This window comes from Salvia splendens, chromosome 3, assembly GCF_004379255.2.
Source record: "Salvia splendens isolate huo1 chromosome 3, SspV2, whole genome shotgun sequence".
In the NCBI taxonomy this organism is placed as follows: Eukaryota; Viridiplantae; Streptophyta; class Magnoliopsida; order Lamiales; family Lamiaceae; genus Salvia; species Salvia splendens.
In genome coordinates this window covers 2,060,652-2,084,847 of record NC_056034.1, presented here as the reverse complement: position 1 = coordinate 2,084,847, position 24,196 = coordinate 2,060,652, and the positions used below count along the sequence as shown (strand labels likewise).

Genomic DNA, 24,196 nt, shown 5'->3' with positions numbered 1-24,196 from the left:
GGTATAACTACAAACTATATCGACAACATATATCAGCACAATAAATGATAAGCTAAGATAATATTCAATGATAAAAGCGCCAAAATATCTTGTCACATATAGCCGACAAACAGTTAGAAGCTTGTAGAGATCCTCCAAATTATTCGGTTTAATTATATAGCTTAGTCAATCACCAAGTTGATAGTGCTAGCTCACACTTTTGAAAATTTTCTTATCATTCAACCCATAATTAGAATTTAATTAGTTCGACAAAATCATGTCAAATGTTCGATCATAGTACAATCCTAACTAACTGTCAAACTATACATCGATTAAGCATCTAAACTTTACTTTAAACTCAACTCTCAAATTGACGATTGTCCCTACATACAACACAAGTATTTCCAGCGTATTTTTTCTCACTCATGTTCCTAGAGAAGTTTTCTAGGGAGTCACTCATCTTATAATTGTCATAGGCTAAACACGTTTTATTATGAGAATTCTTTTGAGCTGGATACCAGAAAATAAGATGCATATTAATTGTTGGTATATGTCTATGCATCGATGGCACTCCGGAAGTTACTTAACTTTTGATATATCTCTATCAAACTAGTTATACTATGCATAATCAACCAAGAAATTTTCATACCTCCTAAGCTAATTAATTATATTATGAAACTAAATAGAGTAATATACAAGGGATAAAAAGAAGGAAGTTATGGAAATGAAGGTGGAGGCAAGAATAATAGCAAATAACATGGAAAGATCCCTAGACATAGACACACTGCCATTGAATTTAGATATATTATCACAGCCATCATATTTCATACATAACTCCATGTGCTTTTCTTCCCCCACTCCACATGCATGTCTCTATATACCCCCACCCCATACACACATTATCTACACTTGCATGTATAGATACAACCTAGTTGTATGTATTTGTATTGTACTTATTTGGGTGCATATACATTGTACTTGCAAGTACATTAGTTTCTACAAGATTAGGTTAGCCAACTAGTGGCATTATATGTGTGTTGGAATGTAGGGTTAGCATTTAAATGTTCATTTGGAATTATATGTGGTGTGTTTATTTTCATTTAGTTTAGGCAAATATGTATAGGGATGTTCAAATTAAAACCTATCTCATTTAGCAATTAAAAATCAATTTGCATTGTTGTTTTTGTTGGGAGTATATAAAATGAAGGATTGTATTGAGCTATAACATAAAAGTTGAGATGACTCTTTATGTAAGATGTGAAACTGACAGAAGTTTTAGTCATACGTGGATTTCGCCAGAAATTAACAGCTTCATCATATAAATATGACAATTATCTTTCAAAATAATTACGGGATTTCTAGGTTAACGCAATGTGGGCCCCACGGTAGGCAAATGTCTAGCAACGGCCGGACATGTCATTTGCCCCAATGTTACTTCCCATCACACCAAAAAATATTATCAAAAAACACACCCCTAAACAAATATTTATACATTTTTATATCCTCAATAAACAAAATCTTCATTGTGACTATTATTATTACTCCTATTATTCATTTGCTCTTAAAAATAATATCGAAATCTTCCCACGTTTGATTGTGGCCGCACATCCATGCAACTAAACATCGTACACCACACGATGTTCTTCGATTCTCTCTTACTCCTCTCCTAATTAATTACTCCATCCGTCCCACTTTAAGAGTCCCGGTTGATTTCAGCACATATTTTAAGAAATATAAATGAAAGTTTATGAATAAAAATAGTGAAATGTAAGTTCTACTTTTTATATTATTTTTATAATAAAATGTGAGTGGAAAAAGGTTAGTGGAATGTGAGACCTAATACCATTTATGCAATATTTCAACTGGGATTCCTAAAGTGGGACATCAAAAATTATAAACCAGGACTCCTAAAATGAGACGGATGGAGTAATTAATTACGTTGATTAGTCACTGAAATCCATGTTAACGTTTACTTTATTTAATATAAAATGTAGTGATGATTAATTCAAGGAATTAAATAATTAAGCCTTAATATTTTTAGTATAGGTGCTGCCGTGGTGGGAGAGAGTTGGAGGGTGATGCCCATACTTGTTGGGAATTACATATGGGAAAAAATTATCGAAGAAAATTGAAAAAAATCACTATTTTTCATGTTTTTTTTTATATTTTCATCTTTTAAATTGTTTGAAGCTTTCTTTTTCTGAGGTAAGAATTCAAAGCCAAGGAAACCGTGGGGCGTGAGAACGAAGAAAAGTGCAACTCTTTGGGTGAAGAAAAGCTATCTTGCATTAGTTTAGTATTGATAAATTTGTCAACAATCTATTGGCACATGCATCGCACATATATCAAAAAATTATTGCATTACATCGTATTGACTTCCATAACAAGAATATCCAAATATTTAAACTAAATTAAGTACTACTGTATATCAATTATCATTAATAAAAACTAAATAATCAATAAATTTGTTAATGTTATACTTAGTTGTCAATTTTATTTATTTTATAATGTTTAATAGAAACAAGTACAATTAAATTATTAGTGGTACAATGACTAAATTGTAATATGGAGCTGTTAAAAAACTATGTAATTTTTTTTATTTTTATGGAGAGTAGTAGTAACTTCCAACAAATAGTCAGTAGTGAGTTAGCCTTTGCTAAAGAAGATACAAAACTATATAAACCAGATTATGTTTGTACAATCTCAAAAGATCAAGAATACAACATTTGTGAACATCAATATATTTTGAGAGGTGGGATCGCATAGTTAATTGAGATAAAAGTGGGATTGCATATTTGATTAAGATGAAAAGGGCATTCATGTGTGACGACGAAAGACGATTCAACTAAATAAAGAATTATTATTGATTAACCACAGTCACAAGATAAATAAAGAATCATTATTGATCGTATTGAATTAGAAAAATATCCTTTTATCAATTCAAATATTATGTAATTAAATAATCATAATCATGAGATAAATAGAGAATCATTATTAATCGTCTAAGACGGGATATAAAAAAAAGGACAACCATGTGCAAAGTCCCAAACTTTCAAGAAATAGACCCCCCAAAATGATCCCAATCATCCCATGAAAAAAGCTTGCACCCATTCAATGATTGCAACTACTTTTTGTTTTGTTTTTGTTTTTTTTTTAATTTTTTTTTACTTTTTCTGTTGATATTTCTTCATCCACACTTTGTCTCACCCCCTCCATAAATATTCACCATCTTTACTTTACCAACTCTCAACTTTAATCAACTTTCTTATATTTCACTTCACTAATTAGAAAACAAAATTGTGCAAAATCTATGTATGGAATCAAAATTTAAGTAACAAAATGCATTACAAAGTTCTCCCTCCAACTTCTATTTAAAAAAAAATCAAATACCTAAGTAAAAAGTGACATATTAAAATTAGGAAAATTTGGTGGTTATGACTTTCAAAACTAAAAATTAGTTTCCGTACTAGTTGATCATCATGTGCCTCAAATCGTGGCCGTTGATGCTACTCCGGTGATGAATAAGGAACTCATCACAGCCGTTGAAAACGCCGCCGATCATCTGCTGCCTCTGCATCACATTCTTCTGCCGCCGCAGCTCCATCACCTTCCGGTGCGAGTTCGAGTGCCTCGCCGAGACGAAAGTCGGGCTCGCGGCGGGCCGGTACTCCGGCACGAGGCGGCCCGACTTGTACCGGACTCCGCAGGCGTTGCAGAGCGTCTTCGGGCCCATTGGGCCCGTCCTCCACTGCGGCGTCTTCTCCGACGCGCAGTGGAGGCATTTCCGGGGCGGGGCCTCCGGCTTCCCCGGCGGCGCCGTTTTCATGAGGAGGAGGCGGGAGGACCAGTCGCACGGCGGCGCGCGGGAGCGCTTGCTGCGGGCTTTCCCCGGGACTGAGACGTCGGAGGGGAAGACGGACGGCGGCGGCGGCGGAGGAGGAGATTGTGAGGTGATGAAGGAGGAGGATGTGTCGGTGGAGACGGCTTTCGCGGCGGTGTTGGTGGTGGGGATGAAGCGGTGGTCGTCGGTTGAGAATGATTCTTCCACGAAATTCGACAGCCATTCCAGCTCCGTTAAATCATCATACTGTTTTGTTGAATTTGAATACGAATAATTAGTTAGATTCAATTTTAATCATCAAATTGTTAAATTATTAGCCCTAATTTGAAAATTGTTGCTGAAAATTCACTCTTAGTCAATGAAAAGACTGTCGGCGGGATAAAAAAAATTTAAATAAAGGAAAAAAGGAAAAGGAAAATGGTCACACAATACTGGTGCACACGTTCCATGCAGAAATAAAGCAAAAAAAAAAGAAAAAGTAAAAAAAATGAAGAAACTAAATTCGAATTGAAAAATTGGGGAAGGGAAAATTACCGGAACGCAGAGTTCGTTGCCGGAGAATTGCGACTCGTTATAGCTGCGGCAGCTGATATTGCCGTTGAATTGGCCGTCTCCGCCGCCGGAGACCGACGAATTGGAGCTATCAACCGCCGTAACAGTGGAGGAATCGCCGGAATTGACCGGAAAGCTCTCGAAAAATGCGTCGGTCATGGTCTCATCCTCCTTGGAAAAATCGAGCAAATCATCCACCGTAAAATGGACGCCATTGTTATTGTTGCAATTATCCACCGACGAGAATTCAGCATAATCAGCGGCGAAGTACTCCATTACTGAATTACAATAGAAAAATCACAGTTTCTCTGTGAGAAAAGCGTAGTAACGGTAGAGAGAGAGGAATGGTGTTTGTTGAAAGTGAAGAAGAGAAATGGTGGGTTTTTTATTAGTGAAAGTATGGGCTCAATCGGAAATACTCGCAAATACAGAGGTCTGTTTGTAAATTATGGTATCTTTTAATTCTGATTAAAAAAAGAATTATTATTTGGTGAATGCATTATTTGTCACTTCTGCAAAGTCGGTTGCTTCCGTATTTATTCCTTTCGGGTATTTTTCCCATATTTAGATTTATCATTTGAACATAATAAATCACCAAAAATACTTAATTACTCCACATTTTAGTTGATCCAACACTTTTAATATACTAAATTATAAAGTATAAAGTTTGCAATTATCCCATCCGTTTTATTTTTATTTCCAACATTGGCAACCTATCTAAGCAAAGAATAAAAGAGTTAAAAAAGTGTGAAAAATATAAAAGATAAAATACTCCATTATTTACTCATTCTAGCTACTCTTGGAAAAGAATGTATCTATAGTAGTAATAAATAAGTATTGTTGGGGAGTAATTATAAAGCACATAGCTTCACATGAAAAGCCACTTACTCAACTGACTTTGTTCTGAATGAAAGAGCCCCAATCTATATTTTATATTTTTCTTTATTTAGAAATACCTTTTAAAAAAGCCTCAGCATTGGGATTCTCGCTCCAGAAGCTTATGATAACTGAGCAAATATTTAATAAAATTATAAAAATATATATAAAAAAACCATGCTTCCTATGCTTTATTGATAAGGCCAAAATTTATTACTAACATGCATGTTACTAGACTATTGCCATGTTCATTCACTACAATTCCAATTATACTCATTTTCGGATTCATAATAATTTTGGGGCAAAGTTTTAAGTTATTAGTGTGAATGAGTGATTATCAGCATAAAGTAACGAATGTAAGAAGCAAGAAAGTTTTTATGAAGAAGACCAGAATAAATTTGTTTCAATTTTATTTGCACAATTGTATAATACTCCCTCCGTCCCACGACAAGAGTTAATGTTTTGCCATTTCGGCTCATTCCACAATAAGAGTCATATTTCACTTTTATCATAAATGATAAGCAGACCTTATATTCAACCAACTTATTTTACTCACATTTTGTTATAAAACTAATAAGTATATATATATAAGTGAGACTCATCTATTTTATCATAAATCTTTATTTCGTGAAGTGTAGAGAAAGGCCTAATTGAGGTAATTGGATAAATTGGAGTAGGAGTAAAATTTAACAAAAATCAACCCTTTCCTCTTTCTATCATTATTTTCCCCTCGGGAATGGTGTTTTGGCCACCCCTTTTTAAAATTGAATTTTTACACCATATCCTTAATTTGTTAATCCACAATTGGTACACTTCCCGTTTAATTACCTCTATTAACATGTTATTATATTCCTTAACCCACGTTTAGGCACGACGGTGACAGCTTGGATTTTATTTTACCACTGCTATGATGGCGCCACGTGTCACGCCAAAGGATTTTATAAACTTGGTTTCTTACTATTTTGTTGATGAATTAAGATGTTTTTGGTAATACCGTTGTAGCAATGAAGATGTCTCATTTCTTTGACAACATAAGATTTTAAAGAATGAATTTAATAAAAAAATTAGAATAAATTAGAGATAAAGGTTGCACGCATGTAAGAGTCCCTTGATGTTCTTGTGTATGGAACGACGATAACCTTCTACTTTTACCTCGATCGATCATTACATGTAAAGTAAAATTAAAAAACAACTCTATGACTGAGGCAAAGATTTAATCATGAACTTGTAGTCGATTGTATCTCATTTATTGCCTTCATAATCACACCAATATATACTCCATCCGTTTCTTCATAGTTGAGGCGAAACTTTTCGGCACGAAGTTTTAGAAAAGAATGTTTGGTGTGTTAAATAAATAGATAAAAAAGTAAGAGAGGGGAAAAGATAGAGAGAATAAAGTATAGAGTGAATAAAGTAAGAGAGAATAAAGTAAGAAAGAGAAAAAAGTTACCATGTATGGAAATGACTCAACTATAAAGAAAACTTCCCGAAATGGAAAAATGACTCAACTATGAAAAAACAGAGGGAGTAGTTGTTAGTGTTGTCACACTTAAATTGATAATAAAACAGCGGCGGTGGAAAGATATATAACTTTTAGTTTGGTTTAATATAGAAATAGTGCCAAACTATTGGGCAAATTTTTGTCACATGGGTTATTTTTTGTGTTTTTTTTACCCTTTACGAACAAAGGTGTAACATGTACAAGAATGCATCGTAAAATGCTTCAAACCATAAATATAGTAATAGCCACATCTAAGTAAGTATTGTCACAATCTACATTAAATTTAGGGTTTGTTTGTTTAGATGAAAGTTTTGTACATTGTACTAATAAATAATTATTTTGTGATTCTTGCAGTTGGATATATATTGGCACATTGTGGTTTTTAGGTATGCACGTAATTATTTAATTGTTGCCACCAACGATTTTTTGTGTGTATATAATCTATTTTTAGGGTGTTGATATGTATTCTAATGCATGCAACGCAAGACATTGGCAATTCATTGTGTTGAAAAGACAAGTTATGGAAATGTTTGTATTTATCCTTAATAGCAAGATGAGAACCTTCGTTGCGAGCTTGTGCATGCGCTTTTAGAACTACTCGGTTAGGTACGAACACTTGACATAATACTTTTCGAGGGTGTCATCAAGGTTGTGCGAATTCGAGTATTTTTTGTTCATGTTCCTAAGGGTGGTTCTAAGATACTTATGAGTGTATACATCGGTATATATTATACTTGCACATATTTAAAAAAAAAATCATCGACTTATCTAATTATTATCTATCGAGCCATATAAAAAATCAGCAAAAGACTGAAGTAAATCTGTAATACAGGTTTTACGTCAAGCAACACATGGAGTAATTCCCGATATAATAGTAAAATCAAGACGTGCAAGTGGATACACTCATCAAGTTCACACTGATATAGGGTCTACACAAGGAAAACAATTGTCATTAGTTGATTATTACTACCTCACAATTAACTAATAGACCGAAGAAGTCATTATGTTCAGGAACCATTATTCATCCACAAGTCCCTCGATTTAATTAATTCAATAATCATGAATGATTAGTACAAATCCCGATAATAACTTCTTTACTATGGACAGATGGATAAACTAAACCCCCCATTTAACTAATTACAATTTACAGCTAATTAATCATAATCAGTTGGCAATTTGTCAATACTGTGTTTTCTTCTTTAACTTTTCCAAACTATCATATAGTATTCTGTAGCCGTTGCTCTTGTTTCCTTTAACTTTATACATTCATCAAATATAATATATAGGGAGAAAAAGAGATATAGCAACCTCATTTCTCCATCGGTCACGTGTTCATTAATTCGTATTAATTCTCGAGACATCTCATATTAATCGATTCGTTTTCTCTTTTGAACAAAAACTAACAATTTTCTCTCACCAGAGTACTTTATTATCTCACAATTTTAGCTCTTTATATATTATTTTTTTAATTCGTAGCAAAAAGAACCGTCTCAAGTAACAGATTAGAGGAACTTATTACTAATCACACTCTAATATTTTGACTCTTTTTTTATAAATTGTACTAGTTCGTGGTATCCAACTAAGCACGTGACAAAGATGAGCGGTGTTGTCAGCCAGCATGTGATAAACTTTTCAATATGAATTTTTTCACAAAAATTATACGTACAAGAAAGGTTGTATGTATAGCTAATTAGAACAAGTACTCTACTCATCCGTAGTGGTACGCCATTCTTGCGTTGTGTTAATGGCTAAAAATTCCAATAGCTGGAAAATTCGAATCCCATTTCAGTAGTCTTTAATAAATGGAATTATTTTATTACTATTAATGTTGGGTCGTGATCCTCCGATCTCACACTCACTCAATACGAGAAAAATAAAGCACGCAACGATGTAACGTGGTTCGGTGATAAACCACCTACGTCCACGGAGAAGATGACCGGAATCTTATTGATGAACAACTCTCAATTACAATGAATTCACACTCACAATTCAATCGCTCCAAACTAATCGCAAGTTAGAGCAATAATCTCCTAATTGTGCATGTGTATTGTATTCTCCTTCTCTTTTCTCTCTTCTTCTACAACTGGAAACTATCGAGATATATATGTGAAGAACAAGAAAACTAATCAACTGATTTCACATTCCCAAATCAGTTATAACCGCCGATTCCTAACTGCTATTTTCAGCTCACCAAACCGAGCTCCTTTCTTGATCTCCTCCTTGAGCTCCAACGGCTCTATTACTTGATCAAATCAGTAGCTTGTTATGAAGACTGAGTCCCTCAAGAATGATAGTCTGATTCTGCAAGAATGATAATCCGCTGAAGTAAGAATGATAGTCCGCTGAAGTAAGAATGATATTCTGCAGAAGCAAGAATGATATTTCTGTAGAAGCAAGAATGATATTCTGCAGAAGCAAGAATGATACTTTGCTTATGCAAGAATGATACTTTGCATGATTTGCATGGACACACATCCACAAATCTCCACCTTGTCCTTGCAAAGCTCCATCAATATCTAGATTCCCTTCTCAGTCCTTGTCACAAGTCTCAACACTCCACAATCTCAACCAACTTCAAACAATGTTTGAACTTCGAAGTTGGCAGAGATTTTGTCAACATATCTGATGCATTCTCCTCAGTAGGAACCTTCACCACATTGATCTTCCCACTTTGAATCTCATCCCTGATAAAGTGTCTCCTCACATCAATATGCTTCGACCTCTCATGAAACATTTGGTGTTTGGCTAGGCAAATCGCAGAATTGCTGTCGCCGTTGTCGCCGAAATTGCTGCTGGAAGTCGACTGATGCATTTCAAACGATTTTTTGATGTGTTGCAAGAAGTAGGGGAGGACGACGAAGAATTAGGGTTCTTTGCTGATTGTGTGGGGAAGAAAGAGAGAGGTAAAAAAAGATGAAGTGTGCTTTAAGATGAAGTGATAAAGAGAGGGAAAAGAAATCATTTAGGGAAAATAAATAAATGGTATTTTTAAAGAAACTAAATAATTGGTATTATTTATGAAAATAAATAATTAGTATATTTTGTTTAATTTAGTCAAACTTTTGCTAATTAACAGTTGACTTTTGCATTTTAACTGAGCCATCCAAAAAGGACCAAACCTGGAGCGATTTTCGTATGTTATGGACCCAAAAATCGGAAAATGATTGTAATGGACAAAATTTGTAATTTGGCTATATGTTGTGGACCAAAAAGGAGTTGTACTCTATTTAAAAATATCTTCTAATGTCTATGAATGTGATTTAATATTATTTGAATTATTTTTTCACTGTTTCAAACTATTTGGGCAAAATACCCTCAAGCTCACGAGGGGTATTTCAGTCTATTTACTCTCTCTTATTATTAAAATATTGAGAAAACATCTTTTTTGGTCCGCAAATTTTGCAAAAATATCATTGTTGGCTTAAGCTTTAATTTCTTGAGAAAGTGGGATGTCTTCGGTAATATTGTTCTCGGAGAGATCAAGGGAGTTGAACGAGGTGATGTTTTCCGTTGGTATGTAGGATTCCAGTCCACCGCATAATCTGATGTTGTTCAGGATTAAAACATAGTGATTTAGAAGTTTTTGAATTGAATCTGGAATCGAGCTATCAAGATTGTTCTTCTCAAGGTTCATCATCTTTAAATACAACAAACTGCTAATTTCATCAATGTTTCCTTCAAATTTGTTGTGACTCAAATCCAACTCTTTGAAAAAATCAATATTGTTAAAAGAATCGAGGATTTTTCCAAAGAGAGAATTATGATCAAGAGTTAAGGATTTAAGTTTGGCAGCAGAGTTTCATGAATCAGGGAGAGATGAAGTGAGATTATTGCATTGAGACCATGTTTATCGGTGGGGAGTGGTCGACCTGCACATCATTTAGCAATTAATTTTTTTTTGAAACCCATGGTCTTTCTCCCTCTTCGACCACGGTCCCTTTGAGGGCAACCACATACCACCTGGTCTTCCTCCACAGTTATTACATCAGTCAATGAGATTGTGATAAATGGCACAATCTCATTGGTTGATAAATATTTTATTTTAAATAAAAATATCTTTTTATATTATGTCCAAAAATTATAAAAATTATACCAAATTTTATAATTTTTCGTCCTCTATAAATAGAGACCACATTTGCTATAGTTTTGAATAAAAAAATATTATCTTTTCTCCTCCCATAATCATTCTTTAATAGTATAATTTCATGGTGTATTTTTTAGCTTTCTTTGCTAGTTTTACACTAATTATGTACTTTAAATTTCGTATTTTAATTATTGTAGTTTATATTTTTTATTTGTTTATTTTTATAATTTTTACTTTGTTATTTATTGTGTTTTTATATAAATTTTATTATGCAATAATAATATTTTATATGTTAATATTATTATTACAAAATAATATAAAAATAATTATATATTGATGTGGTTGGGTGGTCATTGATAAACCTTAAAAAATGTGTGGTTGAGTTGAATGAATATTAATGATGCGGAAGATGATGTGGATGAGATATAAATTAATTAAATATTGAAAAAGTAGATGGTTGGGTTGGGATGAGTGGTTGTTGATAAATATGGTCTGAAGCATGAGAGGATGAAAGAGATAGGTTCAGTGAGATCGAACCAGAGAAGGAATTAAGGCTCGGACCAAAATTGATATTTTCGCAAAGTTCGCGGACCAAAAAAGATGCTCTCAACATTTTAATGAAGAAGATAGTAAATAGACAAAATTGCCCTTTATGGCCTTTAGTGTATTTCCGCCTAAAAAAAGTTTGATATAGTGAAAAAGTAGCTCAAATGATATTAAATCAAAGTTTATGGACCTTGGACGATATGTTTAAATATTATAGACCTAAATTGATACCTTGGCAAAGTTGGTGAACCAAAAATAATATTCTCTACGTAATATGATGAGAGATAAATAAGTGAGACCCTCGTATGGAGAAATTTGGAAATATTTAATTTTGCTATACCATCTCATTATCATAGTATTTTTTATTTGGTTCAGTTTGCAATATCCAGTTTTTTCAGAGCTTGGTTTTACTATGATTTCGATTTAGGTCAGTTAAATTTTTTAGAAAAAAATCAGTGTTTCAATTCGGTACAATTTTGGGAAGAAAAAAAACCGAACCGAAAAACCGAACATATTAATGCCTAGTAATAATTTTACAAATGAACTTAAGTCCATGGAAAAATCAGATAACAATCAAACATAGTAATTATTTTGTCCATAAATCAAATTCAAATGTAAATGTAGATATCACCAGTTACTATTATATAATTTTCCAGCAGGTTAATTCAAATTAAACTGTAACATAGTAGTAATAGTTGGAGAGCAAAGCAGTCTAAAGATCATCTGTACCTGGAAAGGATATGAGAAGAATAACTAGATTTATCATTCAACTGTAGTCACCTGCTGCCATTCTCCGTCTACCTCTTCTTTCCACAGCGTTACGTAATTTTTACCATCAGCGACAGCAAGGATGTTCCCTGTGAGTGACCACGACACTTTCCACACGGGGGCTCCAAAATCATTCAGAACTTTCCCTTCCCATTGATCACCGTCCTTGACCGCGACCCATGTTATAACTTTTCCATCTTCAGAAGCACTTGCAATGGTGGACTTTGGAAGTCCCAAATTTGGAGCCCAAGCGACATCCCTGACCCAATCAGTATGCATGTGAAGAGCAGGGAAGCAGTCCATCCTCCATGTTCCGTTGTCGAGCTTCCACACTTTCACTGTGTTATCACAGCCACCGGATGCTAACTTCTGAACAGCTGTGAGTAGACCAGAACCCACAAGAGCCCCAGGGGCCGTTGAGGGGGCCCAAGAGACAGAGGTGACACCAACGGGATGAGCCTGGTCAATTCGAGATTTATCCCATCCACCATCAGATCTTGCAGTGAAAACCGAGATGTTTCCATCTGAGGATCCACAGGCAAGACAAAGGCCCAGTTCATGAGGAGCCCAAGCAATAGAATTGACAGAGGCTTTATGATCGTCAAAAACATGAGCCTGGGTCCATTCATTTTGATTACCCTCCTTCCAGAGTATAACTTTTCCATCATAAGAACATGAAGCTAGGAGAGAACCAAACTTCGGATGGGCCCATGATGCTTGCCACACGGGTCCTTGGTGACCTGTTAAAGTTGCAAGATGCTGAGATCCTGAACTGCTAACTCCGATTATCTTGATAGTGTTGTCTGAAGATGCGGTAGCAAGACGTTTACCATAATAATCGATTGCCACGTCAAGAACAACATCTTGGTGACCAGTTTCAACCTTTAGCGCAGGCATGTTTAGTTTCCAAATAAACGCAAAATACAAGTTCGACAACTACTCAGTATCCCACCCACAACTTTAGCTCCCACAAATGGACCTCTGTTAACCTGCCACCAACAATCCCAATTAACAAAAATAACCCCAATTCTGCATTAAAAGCAATATGGTTATCAAAGTTCCTAACTGTTGCATCCAAAGAAAAGGAAAGGCAAAATGATGAAAAAAAGTTCATACTATTACAAATCCAACTCTTGACTAATGCCCAAAAATGTAAACTACTTGCCCAGAAAATGGATAAGCATTATAATACTCCGTATTTGATAAAGGGCTATAAATCAAGTGCAGAAGGTCATAATAATTAATACTCCAATTCATTTATGATTGAGCTGTGATTACATGTGGAACTGATAAATAAGAGGAACATATAGATAGCACAATGATTGCAATCAGATGTGATCTGTAAAGGAGTAACAATTTCTGAATGAATTAGAAAATGAGAGATGAGAGATTATAAAATTAAAGACTAAAAAAAGTAGTAGAACAAAAGCCCCCACACATATCAACTCATAAGAGATCCAATGCAACTAGACCCCAGAAAATACTACAATCACATATGTAAACTAACAATGCCTGTCAATTTGTTGCTAGTCCATTCACATGATCATGGTAGGTAGTACTAGTATATAAGCAATGAAGTTCCAACCAGAAGATCTACTCATACTTGATTGCAAGATAACATCGAAAAGGGCAGAGATCAAAATCAAGATTCACAGGATGCATACATGGAAAAAAACACCTTCCCCATTAAGTGTTAAAATAGCAATACTAGAAGTTTTCCTTCATCTGCCTCAACGACTTCAGCCTAAGAAAAATAACTTTATGCTCAACTATGATTGCCAAATAACAGAATTTCATGTTTAGGTTTTACTGATCTCTCAACAAAATAATGATCAAGTACCAAAATTTCATGTTTAGGTTTTTACTGAATTCTAATTTTGCATTTCGTCTACCAAACATGTTATATTTTCAATTGGGAATAAGCATTGACGAGAAGAAACATCAAACATAGAAACCAATATGCATCTGCCTATTTCGAATCCTCACTAAAATTTCAAGGCATAATCAAATCAATTTCACCAAAGTAATTTCGATCACCATTCTCAATTGCTCAATAAAAATGTAAACAAAACACAGAATTACAAACACAGATCAATAAGAGACGCATCCAGAAAACAGAGGTGCATCACGGAAATCAAGCATTAATTCAGAAATTTAAGTTAACAGAGAAATTAAGAGCAAATTAGGACTGACCTGTGGAAGACGATCGATGACTGAAATCTATAATTTCAAAGATTATAAGCTAATCCTTCAAAACGACATCGTTAAAGTTGAATGGAATTAACGGGCTGGGCTTCTTCAAATCGTCGCCATCAATATTATGTTGAATTAATGGGCTGGGCTCGAGGCACGAAAATGGGCCGTTCTCTATCAGAATAAAAAAAGTGGCACAATTAAAACGACATCGTTTATTAACTCACAAAAATGAAATAAAATACTAGTAGTATTTAAAATAAAAACAAATGCAAAGATGACGTACTAGTTTTGTAGTCTTGTGTAATAATAATACTTTGGGTATGGTTTGAGTGAAAGATTATGTGAATGTGATCACAATACAGTATCACTTTTCAATTGTCATGTCATTTACTAATTGACTACCATTTGTATCTCATTAAGTTCAGATAGCACCAATTTATTTTTTTATTCTTTATTTTTGTCAGTAACAATTAAATTTTTGACCAATTAATAATCTTGGATACCAAACATAGCCTAAACAAGCTAAATATAATAATGCACGTGGTAATTAAGATGTACCTTAAGTCTTACTACAATGCATTCATTCAAAAACCAAAAATGGAGTAAACCATATTGTAGGATTATTACTTTACAATAGAGATTCAAAAACTTGCTTAAAAAGGGTTGCATAAAAAAGTAAGCTTTACGTGGGTATTTGCATCTTCTAAATGAAATGAATACTTTTTTCCTTAAAAACAAGGCTCATAAATTTACTGTAAAAAGGTGCAATTAAAAGAGCAGAGAAGTAAGAATCGAGGAGGCGCATGCAGAATCCTCATCATGATGTCTTCTCTCTCTCCCATCCCTCAAAATCTTTTTCTTGCTCCAAGATTTCTCATATCTCACATTTACCCACTCCCATCACCGCATTTTACTCTTTTGCCACTCAAGAACTTTGTACCTCAACTTGAAATTCTTGCAAAGAATAAAAGAATTTATTTTTTTGCAGTCTGTAAATTGCAATTGAGAATTTGGTGGAGTAGTAATTTGATTGAAATTGAGGGGGTAATGTTTTCCACTATGAAGAGAGAGAGAGAGAGGACAGAATAGTACTGCGGAGAGAGAGTCCCATTCATGAGATATTCCAAATTCAGACTGCACAGTAAGAGAGAGAATCTGAAGGCAGAGCTTGGAGATATACCACACAGAGAGAGAAAAGTAAAAGCAAAAGAGCCAATGGAAACAACACATTGAAAATAAAAACCAAAGCAGAAAAATAATAAAGGCTCCACCAAGCACTATCTGGTCTCTCTATTCCTCTTTCTTTCCCTACTGTTTTTCTTTACCAACAACTCATTTTTAGCTCAAACGCCCAGATCCATGTAACATGTTTGTGTGTATGTGTTTCTGCTTTTCTAGTGTCTTTGCATGTCACAGAAGTTTCATCCATTGAAGAAAGTTTCGATTTTTGGAGAAGGGGGAGGTGGAATCTTGGAGACAGCTATGAGATGCTTATGCGTGGTGTGCTTGTGTGTGTTGGGAGGCTCGAAGGTTCGATCTTTTCGTGAAATAGGATTGGTGTTGGGTTATTGAATCAGTTATTATGAAGGGTAGTTGGTGGGATTGGAGGGATGTTTGGTGGATTCAAGAATTGAAGATAAGAATAAGTGTTTCTTGATTTTGTTTGAAAGGGGGATTTAGTTACCTGTTACTATATTTCAGCTGTCTTTTGTTTATTATGCTCTAAGCTTCGTGATCAATTAGGTTTTGTATTTGCAGAATTTTCTTTAGAAAGAATAAGGTTAAGGAATATTCTCTACTTTTTTGTGATACTGTTTGATGTAGGGTAGTTGTTGTTTAGCAAAGCAAGACTCTTGGTTTTAGAATGTTTGGATTGATTCTGAAAAAGGGTTCTTGAAGAAAGACTGAAGTGTTTTAAGGTGTTTAATTAGGGGTGGGGAAGGGGAGAATAAGGATTGATTCTTCGTTTGTAGTAGTTGAGGTTGTAGTTGTGGAAGATGGCAATGTCTTGCAAAGAGAGTAGCAAGGCGGCTGCTGCTGCCGCGGCTGCAGCTATGGATAATGGGAAGTATGTGCGCTATACTCCTGAGCAGGTTGAAGCCCTCGAGAGGCTATACCACGATTGTCCAAAACCGAGCTCCATTCGTCGCCAGCAGCTCATTCGTGAGTGCCCTATTTTATCCCACATTGAGCCTAAGCAGATCAAAGTCTGGTTCCAGAACAGAAGGTATATAGGCAGATTGGTGTTGATTGATTTTAGCACTATAGTTGATTGGTTGTGTATGTTTAGTTAAATTAATGCAACAAAAAATGTGTCCCATATAAATTATGTTTCTTGTGTTCGGAAATTAGAATCTTGAATTGTTCCCTCTTCGAATACAGATGCAGAGAGAAGCAGAGAAAAGAAGCGTCAAGGCTGCAAGGTGTAAATCGGAAGCTGACAGCGATGAACAAACTGTTGATGGAGGAGAATGATAGGATGCAGAAGCAAGTATCACACTTGGTGTATGAAAACAGTTACTTTCGCCAGCATACACCGAATGTGAGAATCTTAGAACTAGACTCTCCGTTCTTAGTTTCCAATATGTAATAGTTGTCTTGGTAAATTAACGAACTTAATCTATTGGCTTGCAGAATCCACTTTCTACTAAAGACACTAGCTGTGAATCAGTGGTGACGAGTGGTCAAAAGCACCACTTGACGCCTCAGCATCCTCCGAGGGATGCAAGTCCTGCAGGGTTAGTAGGGGGGTTATGATTGTTTAGACATTTTTACAATAGAAGTAAGAGTATATCGGCTGTTATTTTGCTACATATGGTACAATAAACGTTCGATGTTTGTTTTCGTGGTGGCTCACACTGTTCCATTGTCATTTGTATTTTCCTAGACTTTTGTCCATTGCAGAAGAAACTTTAGCAGAGTTTCTTTCGAAGGCTACTGGAACTGCCGTTGAGTGGGTCCAAATGCCTGGAATGAAGGTATTTGAGTTCTCTCAAGCTTCCCCGTCTACATAAATTCTATGCTACCTCATGTTTCTCAATCTGAATACCCTTCCCTTTTCTTGATGCAAGTACGAATTAGTATTTCGACTAACTGTTTTGTGTGAACTTTTGTTAGCCTGGTCCGGATTCCATTGGAATCGTTGCTATTTCTCATGGTTGCCCTGGCGTGGCTGCACGAGCTTGCGGTCTGGTTGGTCTAGAACCCAACAGAGTAAGAACACCATCACTCTGTTTCCTTTTCTTTCTAAAGTCTCATCTTACTTAAGGTTTTTATCATGCTTCATTTCCAGGTTGCTGAAATCCTGAAGGATCGACCTTCATGGTTTCGCGATTGCCGAGCTGTGGATGTGGTAAACGTGCTGCCTACTGCCAATGGTGGAACCATAGAACTTTTATACATGCAGGTAGAGTTTAATTAGTACTATATATCCGTGATTTCTATAATACCTTAACTCTGTATCTTACTCATGGCTCTATAAATTTTAAATTTCAGTTATATGCACCAACAACTCTCGCGCCTGGTCGCGACTTTTGGTTGTTACGCTTCACCTCTGTCATGGATGATGGCAGTTTGGTGGTTTGCGAGAGGTCTCTCAGCAACACTCAGAATGGTCCTAGCATGCCGCCTGTTCAGAATTTTGTTAGAGCTGAGATGCTGCCTAGTGGTTACCTAATCAGACCTTGTGAAGGAGGAGGATCTATCATCCACATCGTAGATCATATGAACTTGGAGGTAATTGTATTTGCAGATTATTCGCGTAAATTTGTTGTGGAAGTATGTAATAGAGAATTGAAACTATTGCTGCACAATGTTGTTTTGAACAGCTTTTCCTCGACATGCTTAGCTTCTATCGTTACTTAGTGTTTTCTTTGTTCATCAGGCATGGAGTGTTCCTGAGGTTTTGCGCTCGCTCTATGAATCATCGACTGTGCTTGCTCAAAGGATCACAACAGCTGTAATTTTCCTATCTACATTCTTGACTTGATGCTTATTCTTTGCTGTGAATGATCGTTTCCCTTCTATTATTTCTTTCGTGTCAAATATAGGCTGTACGCCATCTTAGGCAGATAGCTCTCGACATTTCACAGTCTAGTGTGAACAACTGGGGCAGAAGGCCGGCAGCTCTACGAGCACTTAGCCACCGGTTGAGCAGGTAAGATATCACTCCTTTCCTCCATTTGCATTTTGTTCTGCGCGGTCCTGATTTGCATGTAATCGTTTTGATCACTATACAGGGGATTCAACGAGGCTCTTAATGGGTTCGGTGACGAGGGATGGTCGTTGATAGGCAATGATGGTGTGGATGATATCACTATTCTTGTGAACTCGAATCCGGAAAAACTGATGGGGTTGAATATCTCTTTCGCAAGCGGATATAATTCCATTTGCAGCTCCATCCTGTGTGCCAAAGCCTCTATGCTTCTACAGGTCAGTATGATTTTGTGCTGTTGAGCTACTATTATCCTCACAAGTATATTTCCCGGTTGACTAATGAGCATTCGTTCGTACGCTGTAACTATAATAACATAATCTTAATTTCTCTTGTTCAGAATGTGCCTCCTGCAATACTGCTACGATTTTTGAGAGAGCATAGATCGGAATGGGCAGACACCAATATTGACGCCTACTCAGCTGCTGCCGTTAAAATTGGTCCTTGTACGTTCTTGGGTCCTCGAGTTGGTAATTATGGAGGCCAAGTTATACTTCCTTTGGCTCAGACTATTGAGCACGAAGAGGCAAGTGTATAGAATTGTCTTTTTACCGTTTGAAGTAAATAGTTTTCATAGTTTAATGCTGTACAATCCTTTATCTTGTTATAATACAATATGTTCTGATGCTTTATAGCTTCTCGAGGTGATTAAACTGGAAGGTATTGCTCAGACTGCTGAAGAAGCGATGATGCCTAGGGACGTATTGCTCTTGCAGGTATATTTTGTTCTTGCTATTGAATCGGTAAATCTAGAACGTGTTTTGATATATGGAAATTATTATCATCAGCACAAGGCTAAGTTCGTTGTACGTGCTGTCTCATGGCAGCAACTTGGTGATATTTTAATTGTTTATCGACTATTAGCTCTGCCTTCAACGTGCATTTCAAAGATCGTTTTCCTTGTCTTTCTTGCTCCATTCGTTTTATCTTGTGTGGTACTCACCTCAAAGTCTGGCAGCTCTGTTGCGGAATGGATGAAAATGCAGTAGGCTCGTGTTTTGAACTCATATTCGCCCCTATCGATGCCTCCTTTGCTGATGATGCTCCACTGCTGCCGTCAGGCTTTCGCATCATTCCCCTTGATTCGGGCAAGGTCAGTTCTCGGTTGCTGCTTTTTTCGTTTCTCGGATTTGATTATGTTGATTTCTAGTTTCATTATTGTTGGATTGATAATATTTAGGAAGCTGGCAGTCCAAATCGAACACTCGACCTTGCTTCTGCTCTGGAAACTGGAGCAGCCGGAAACAAACCACCCAACGGCCTCTCTAGTAACGGTGGCGCTACAAGGTCCGTCATGACTATCGCCTTCCAATTCGCGTTTGAAAGCCACATGCAAGATAACGTGGCGTGCATGGCCCGGCAATACGTTCGCAGCATTATTTCATCAGTTCAACGGGTGGCATTAGCTCTCTCCCCCTCTGGTATCGGTCCTCACGCCGGTCTTCGCTCGCCACTTGGTGCTCCCGAAGCACACATCCTCGCTCGTTGGATCTGCCAAAGCTATAGGTAAACCTTACGCCTCATTTTGCACGCGTATTCTTCGTCTTAAGGTACTCCTAATGCACACATCCTCACTCGACTTTCCTTAAAACTTCGTGCACTGTTTCTTTCTAGGAACTTTATGGGAGTCGAGCTTCTCAAAACAAACGGTGGAGGGAATGATTCCATCCTTAAAGCACTGTGGCGCCATTCGGATGCTATCATGTGCTGCTCCGTGAAGGTACGATTGCAAAACTCGTATCTAACAGTGTTAATCGTAGGAAACAACGAAACAAGTAATGCTTCTTTTGCAATTCTTCTGCAGGCTGCTTCCGATTTCACGTTTGCAAACCAGGCGGGCGTAGACATGCTGGAGACGACCCTCGTAGCGCTCCAAGACATCTCTCTGGAGAAAATACTCGATGATCACGGCCGAAAGAACATCCGCTCCGAGTTCCCACGGATAATGAATCAGGTGAGCAAACCACGCGCATGCTACTAATCTTGCCAATTTTTTCTCGAGACTGAAAAATCTGAAAAACGAGTTTATACGACAGGGTTTTGCGACTCTTCCGGGAGGAATCTGTATGTCGAGCATGGGCAGGCCCGTCTCGTACGAGAGAGCAGTCGCGTGGAAAGTTCTGAATGACGACGAAGACGCTCATTGCATCTGCTTCATGTTCGTGAACTGGTCGTTTGTTTGAGGTTGCTGGTGTTTGATTGTGAAATGGAACAAGAAACTCAGTTGTTTTGAACATGCTTTGCTTCTGTTTACAGAACTATTGATGTCTGTATTTTGCTTAGATACTGCGTTTTCCCTTTTGGGGTTGATGCAGTTGTTTATGGTTGATGTCTTGTTTGGAAACTTACTTTTTAAGGAAATATTTAGACCTCTGTTTGAAGTATATTCTAATTTCTACTTTATTCATTATTTATAGTGGTTTCCATTTATATATGTTCTCTATTACTGGTTTCGTGTTTAGTTTTGTTTATGTTCATGATTATATATGTATTTTACCATAATGTTTCAAAATTCATTTATAGAGTCAAATACGAGATTGAAATAAGGCAACAAATGAATTTTGAAATTTGAGAGAGATATGGGGAATAGTATAGCTTCAATTTATGTTCCATGTGACATTTTATTTATTCCTCCCAAAACTTTATAATCTAAATACTAGTTATATCCTTCCCATCATTTGAAGTTTCCTGCATTTAGAGATTTGAATTTTAAAGAGACCAGAAACATAAGCAAAATCAAGCGGTATCCCAAAAAATAAAAGTATACTATATGATTCACAGTCCTTTTATTAAAAATAAAACACAAAATGCCTCAAAAATTTGCAGAAAAAGATGAATCAATTAATCAAAAGCACATCAATATATACATACACATAATTCTTTTTATTTCTTCGTATATTGCTAAATTACATTTTACATTTCCTTGACTAATAACAAACCTAAAGCATTCCTAAATATACCAATATTTATCATTTACCTCTACCCATAAAAATATTCAAAATATCCGTAAGCATAATCACATAAAAATTGCAACATGCTTCCATTTCCCCCAAATCTCCAAAAAAACACACACACAAACACATAGTAAAATCAAATCAAGCCCCATTTTGCTTCTTCAAATCCCTATAAAATTTCATGATGAACTCCTCCGCCGCTTCATCGACGCGGTGATCTTCGTCGATCTCCCTCAGCGGGAACGGCGAGTCCGTGATCCTCAGCTGCCTCACCGCCGGCGTCCTCCCGAACCCCGGCAGCGCCGGCGACGGCGCCGCGCTGCACGCCATCTCCACCGCCGCCGCCCACAGCTCCATCTCCGCCGCCTGCTTCCGCTTCCCGAGGTGGAACGGCAGCCGGAACGCCGGCGTGCTACGGCAGCTGAACTCGTACTCTTCCGGCAGCGGCAGCGGCGGCGGCGCCTCGCCGTGGTGGTGGTGGAAGATGAGGTTGTGCATTGCGGTTTTGCCGGCGATTTTGCCGCGCTTCATCATGGTGCTGAGATCGGAGAGTAATTTGGCCTTTGAAATGCCTTTTCTCAGCATGAAATATGCTACTTTCAATATGCTCCAGAATTTCTTCAGGATGATCGGGAGATTTTGCTCCATTTTTGTAATTGATTTTGGTTTTTAACGATTGAATTTTTGATTTGCCAATTTGAATTTGGGAGAGTTGATGTTTGTGTTTGGAGACAGAATTGGTTGAATGAGTGAAGAAATGTGAGGGGTTCTATTTATAGGGAGAAGGGTTGTACATTGAGCTTTAGAGAAAGTACTACGTCTCAACTTTAATAAACGTGACATTTTTATCTATAATTTCATCCAATTATTGTTTGGCTGTTTATTGCCTAAGTTAGTTCAATTAAAAATCCTTCAGTCCACTACATCCACATTTTTCTTCCCAATGGTTTTCGACTGAAACCAATGTATTTATTCCAATCGACCTAAATCAAATCTTGATTAAATATTTAAATGTGTTTCAAAAATTAAGTAGCATTAAATAATTTCTAACTCATAATATTAATTACGTTCTCCATACAGTGCTTTTTCAGTAGCGTGCTTTGCTTCTTTGCACTACACAGAGTGCTCGCTCGATGTTGATATGTTATTTCATTCTTTAGAATTGCAGTCGAATTCACATACAATAGCTCCGATTCTATGAGTTCCATTTTCATGATATGACCAATATTAATATGAGTAACAATATGTAATTACTTTTGCAGAGGCAGTTATGGGCAGATATTAGGAATTAAGATTTTTGTGAAATGATTAGAGGAAAATATCATGTATAGGTAAATTGCAATTATTTGGTAGTAAGAATTGTATGCTTTGTTAAAGGGTCTGGCTCAGTCACTTTCATTTAGCTTTCTTTCCAACTTTATTTACTTTCAACGCTTGTAAAACTTTATATTGTTTCAATATTCAAATTCACGTTTCCTCTCAGTTAGTGTTTATTCAAACCAACTCGTTGATTTTGTTTAGTTAAATCATTTCATGGTCACATCTCATTTGACATATACATAAAAAAAAGGAAGAGATTTACCCATGCAATTTTTTTTTGTAAAGATCAATTATGTGAAAATTTTCTTACTAGTAATACTCATGTTTTATCCATTGTAAAGTATATATAGTACTACGATGATATTTATTGTTTGTGTTATGATAACTATACACATTTAGGCTATATTGCTAAAGTATAATTCATCAAAAGACATGAGATTTCTAACCAATAATAATGGGATAAAAGATTTTCTTCGCTATAATAAAGTGGGGGATCGGAATTTTCACTTAACTATTGGAAACATTTATATATTGGCTTAATGCTAATATTGTGAAAGTGGTTGAGAAATTAACAATCGCAAAAGGAAAAAAAATTAAACTCAAGTATGAAAGTGGGCGTTTTAAATTTTCATCCTTTTATTTTTTTAATTTCCAAATATATTTGTTTCAATAGAAAGGGATCCACACTAAAAAAGGGGGAGTTAATGGTGAATATAAAATGATTCTCTCACTTTCAAAGTTTTCTTTTGAAGCAAACAAGTTTCCTCTCACACTCTCACTATTTTGTAACTTTGCCAATGGTGGTTTACTTAGCAACAAAGGTTAGGTTTCCAAAGGCCACGTGTCCCTCCCAGTTGCCATATAACTTGATATATAATAATTAATAAATAACTGAAAAAGTTACTCCTACAAATGAATGACTAATGGAGCAACCTTAGAAAATTGACAGACTCAAGAGACCGCACATCATAAGTTAAGGATCAAGATCTCGTAGCCGGGTTTGGTCACTTGAGGCCATCCGCAACGCTGGTTCTTATCCGTCTCTTAACTGTCTCATCTCTTAACTATTCATGGGTCCCATTATACTTTTCACTTCATCTCTTAACTAAGAGACATCACCTGCAACCATCCGTCTCTTAACCATCTCATCCCTTAACTATTCATTTAGTTTCATTTTTTATTTTATTTCCAACAAATTCAATTAATAAAAACACACTTCATTAAATAACATAAAATTACAACTTAAAATAAAAAAAAAACGCATAATTAAAATCCCAAAAAATATTAAATATACATAATTTAATTTCTTCCGCACAGTCTACTGGTTGCCAAAGTTTGCTCAAATGTGCTCCATTAGATCATCTTG

At 36.1% G+C, this 24,196-nt stretch overlaps 4 protein-coding genes across 5 annotated transcripts; 1 reads left to right on the top strand and 3 right to left on the bottom strand.

The window, feature by feature from the left end:
• Positions 1-3,292: 3,292 nt before the first annotated feature.
• Positions 3,293-4,722, bottom strand: LOC121793504 (GATA transcription factor 9-like). Its single transcript, XM_042191520.1, has 2 exons — positions 4,355-4,722; positions 3,293-4,066 (listed from the first exon to the last, which is right to left on the bottom strand). Exons 1-2 carry the CDS (start codon positions 4,646-4,648, stop codon positions 3,446-3,448), a joined length of 915 nt encoding a protein of 304 aa, XP_042047454.1. The 5' UTR covers positions 4,649-4,722; the 3' UTR covers positions 3,293-3,445.
• Positions 4,723-11,946: 7,224 nt separating this feature from the next.
• On the bottom strand, positions 11,947-14,407 carry LOC121794281 (protein transport protein SEC13 homolog B-like). 2 transcript variants are annotated; one of them, XM_042192371.1, is made up of 2 exons: positions 14,341-14,407; positions 11,947-13,136 (listed from the first exon to the last, which is right to left on the bottom strand). In XM_042192371.1, the coding sequence occupies exon 2, from the start codon at positions 13,042-13,044 to the stop codon at positions 12,142-12,144; it is 903 nt and encodes a 300-aa protein (XP_042048305.1). In that variant the 5' UTR covers positions 13,045-13,136; positions 14,341-14,407; the 3' UTR covers positions 11,947-12,141. The 2 variants fall into 2 exon arrangements, with proteins under 2 accessions (XP_042048305.1, XP_042048306.1); XM_042192372.1 differs by lacking the exon at positions 14,341-14,407 and having other exon boundaries at positions 11,947-12,887; positions 12,978-14,327.
• A 1,067-nt stretch (positions 14,408-15,474) lies between these two features.
• LOC121794279 (homeobox-leucine zipper protein ATHB-15-like) lies at positions 15,475-20,940 on the top strand. The gene is made up of 18 exons (XM_042192370.1): positions 15,475-15,627; positions 15,742-16,570; positions 16,726-16,885; positions 16,978-17,081; positions 17,231-17,321; positions 17,461-17,556; positions 17,636-17,749; positions 17,839-18,078; positions 18,227-18,301; positions 18,393-18,499; positions 18,582-18,774; positions 18,897-19,082; positions 19,192-19,272; positions 19,515-19,649; positions 19,737-20,062; positions 20,171-20,276; positions 20,361-20,510; positions 20,593-20,940. The coding sequence occupies exons 2-18, from the start codon at positions 16,341-16,343 to the stop codon at positions 20,737-20,739; spliced, it is 2,541 nt and encodes an 846-aa protein (XP_042048304.1). The 5' UTR covers positions 15,475-15,627; positions 15,742-16,340; the 3' UTR covers positions 20,740-20,940.
• A 711-nt stretch (positions 20,941-21,651) lies between these two features.
• On the bottom strand, positions 21,652-22,158 carry LOC121795500. The gene has a single exon (XM_042194042.1). It carries the CDS (start codon positions 22,156-22,158, stop codon positions 21,652-21,654), a length of 507 nt encoding a protein of 168 aa, XP_042049976.1.
• Positions 22,159-24,196: the final 2,038 nt, after the last annotated feature.

Excerpts from the sequence above, each read along its gene's own strand:
- LOC121793504 (XM_042191520.1), bottom strand. The coding sequence starts at position 4,648 with ATGGAGTACTTCGCCGCTGATTATGCTGAATTCTCGTCGGTGGATAAT. Across the intron at positions 4,067-4,354 it reads GCAACGAACTCTGCGTTCCG|TATGATGATTTAACGGAGCT; the intron begins GTAATTTTCCCT and ends TCAACAAAACAG.
- LOC121794281 (XM_042192371.1), bottom strand. The coding sequence starts at position 13,044 with ATGCCTGCGCTAAAGGTTGAAACTGGTCACCAAGATGTTGTTCTTGAC.
- LOC121794279 (XM_042192370.1), top strand. The coding sequence starts at position 16,341 with ATGGCAATGTCTTGCAAAGAGAGTAGCAAGGCGGCTGCTGCTGCCGCG. Across the intron at positions 18,079-18,226 it reads TAGATCATATGAACTTGGAG|GCATGGAGTGTTCCTGAGGT; the intron begins GTAATTGTATTT and ends TTTGTTCATCAG. Across the intron at positions 19,650-19,736 it reads TTCCCCTTGATTCGGGCAAG|GAAGCTGGCAGTCCAAATCG; the intron begins GTCAGTTCTCGG and ends GATAATATTTAG.
- LOC121795500 (XM_042194042.1), bottom strand. The coding sequence starts at position 22,158 with ATGGAGCAAAATCTCCCGATCATCCTGAAGAAATTCTGGAGCATATTG.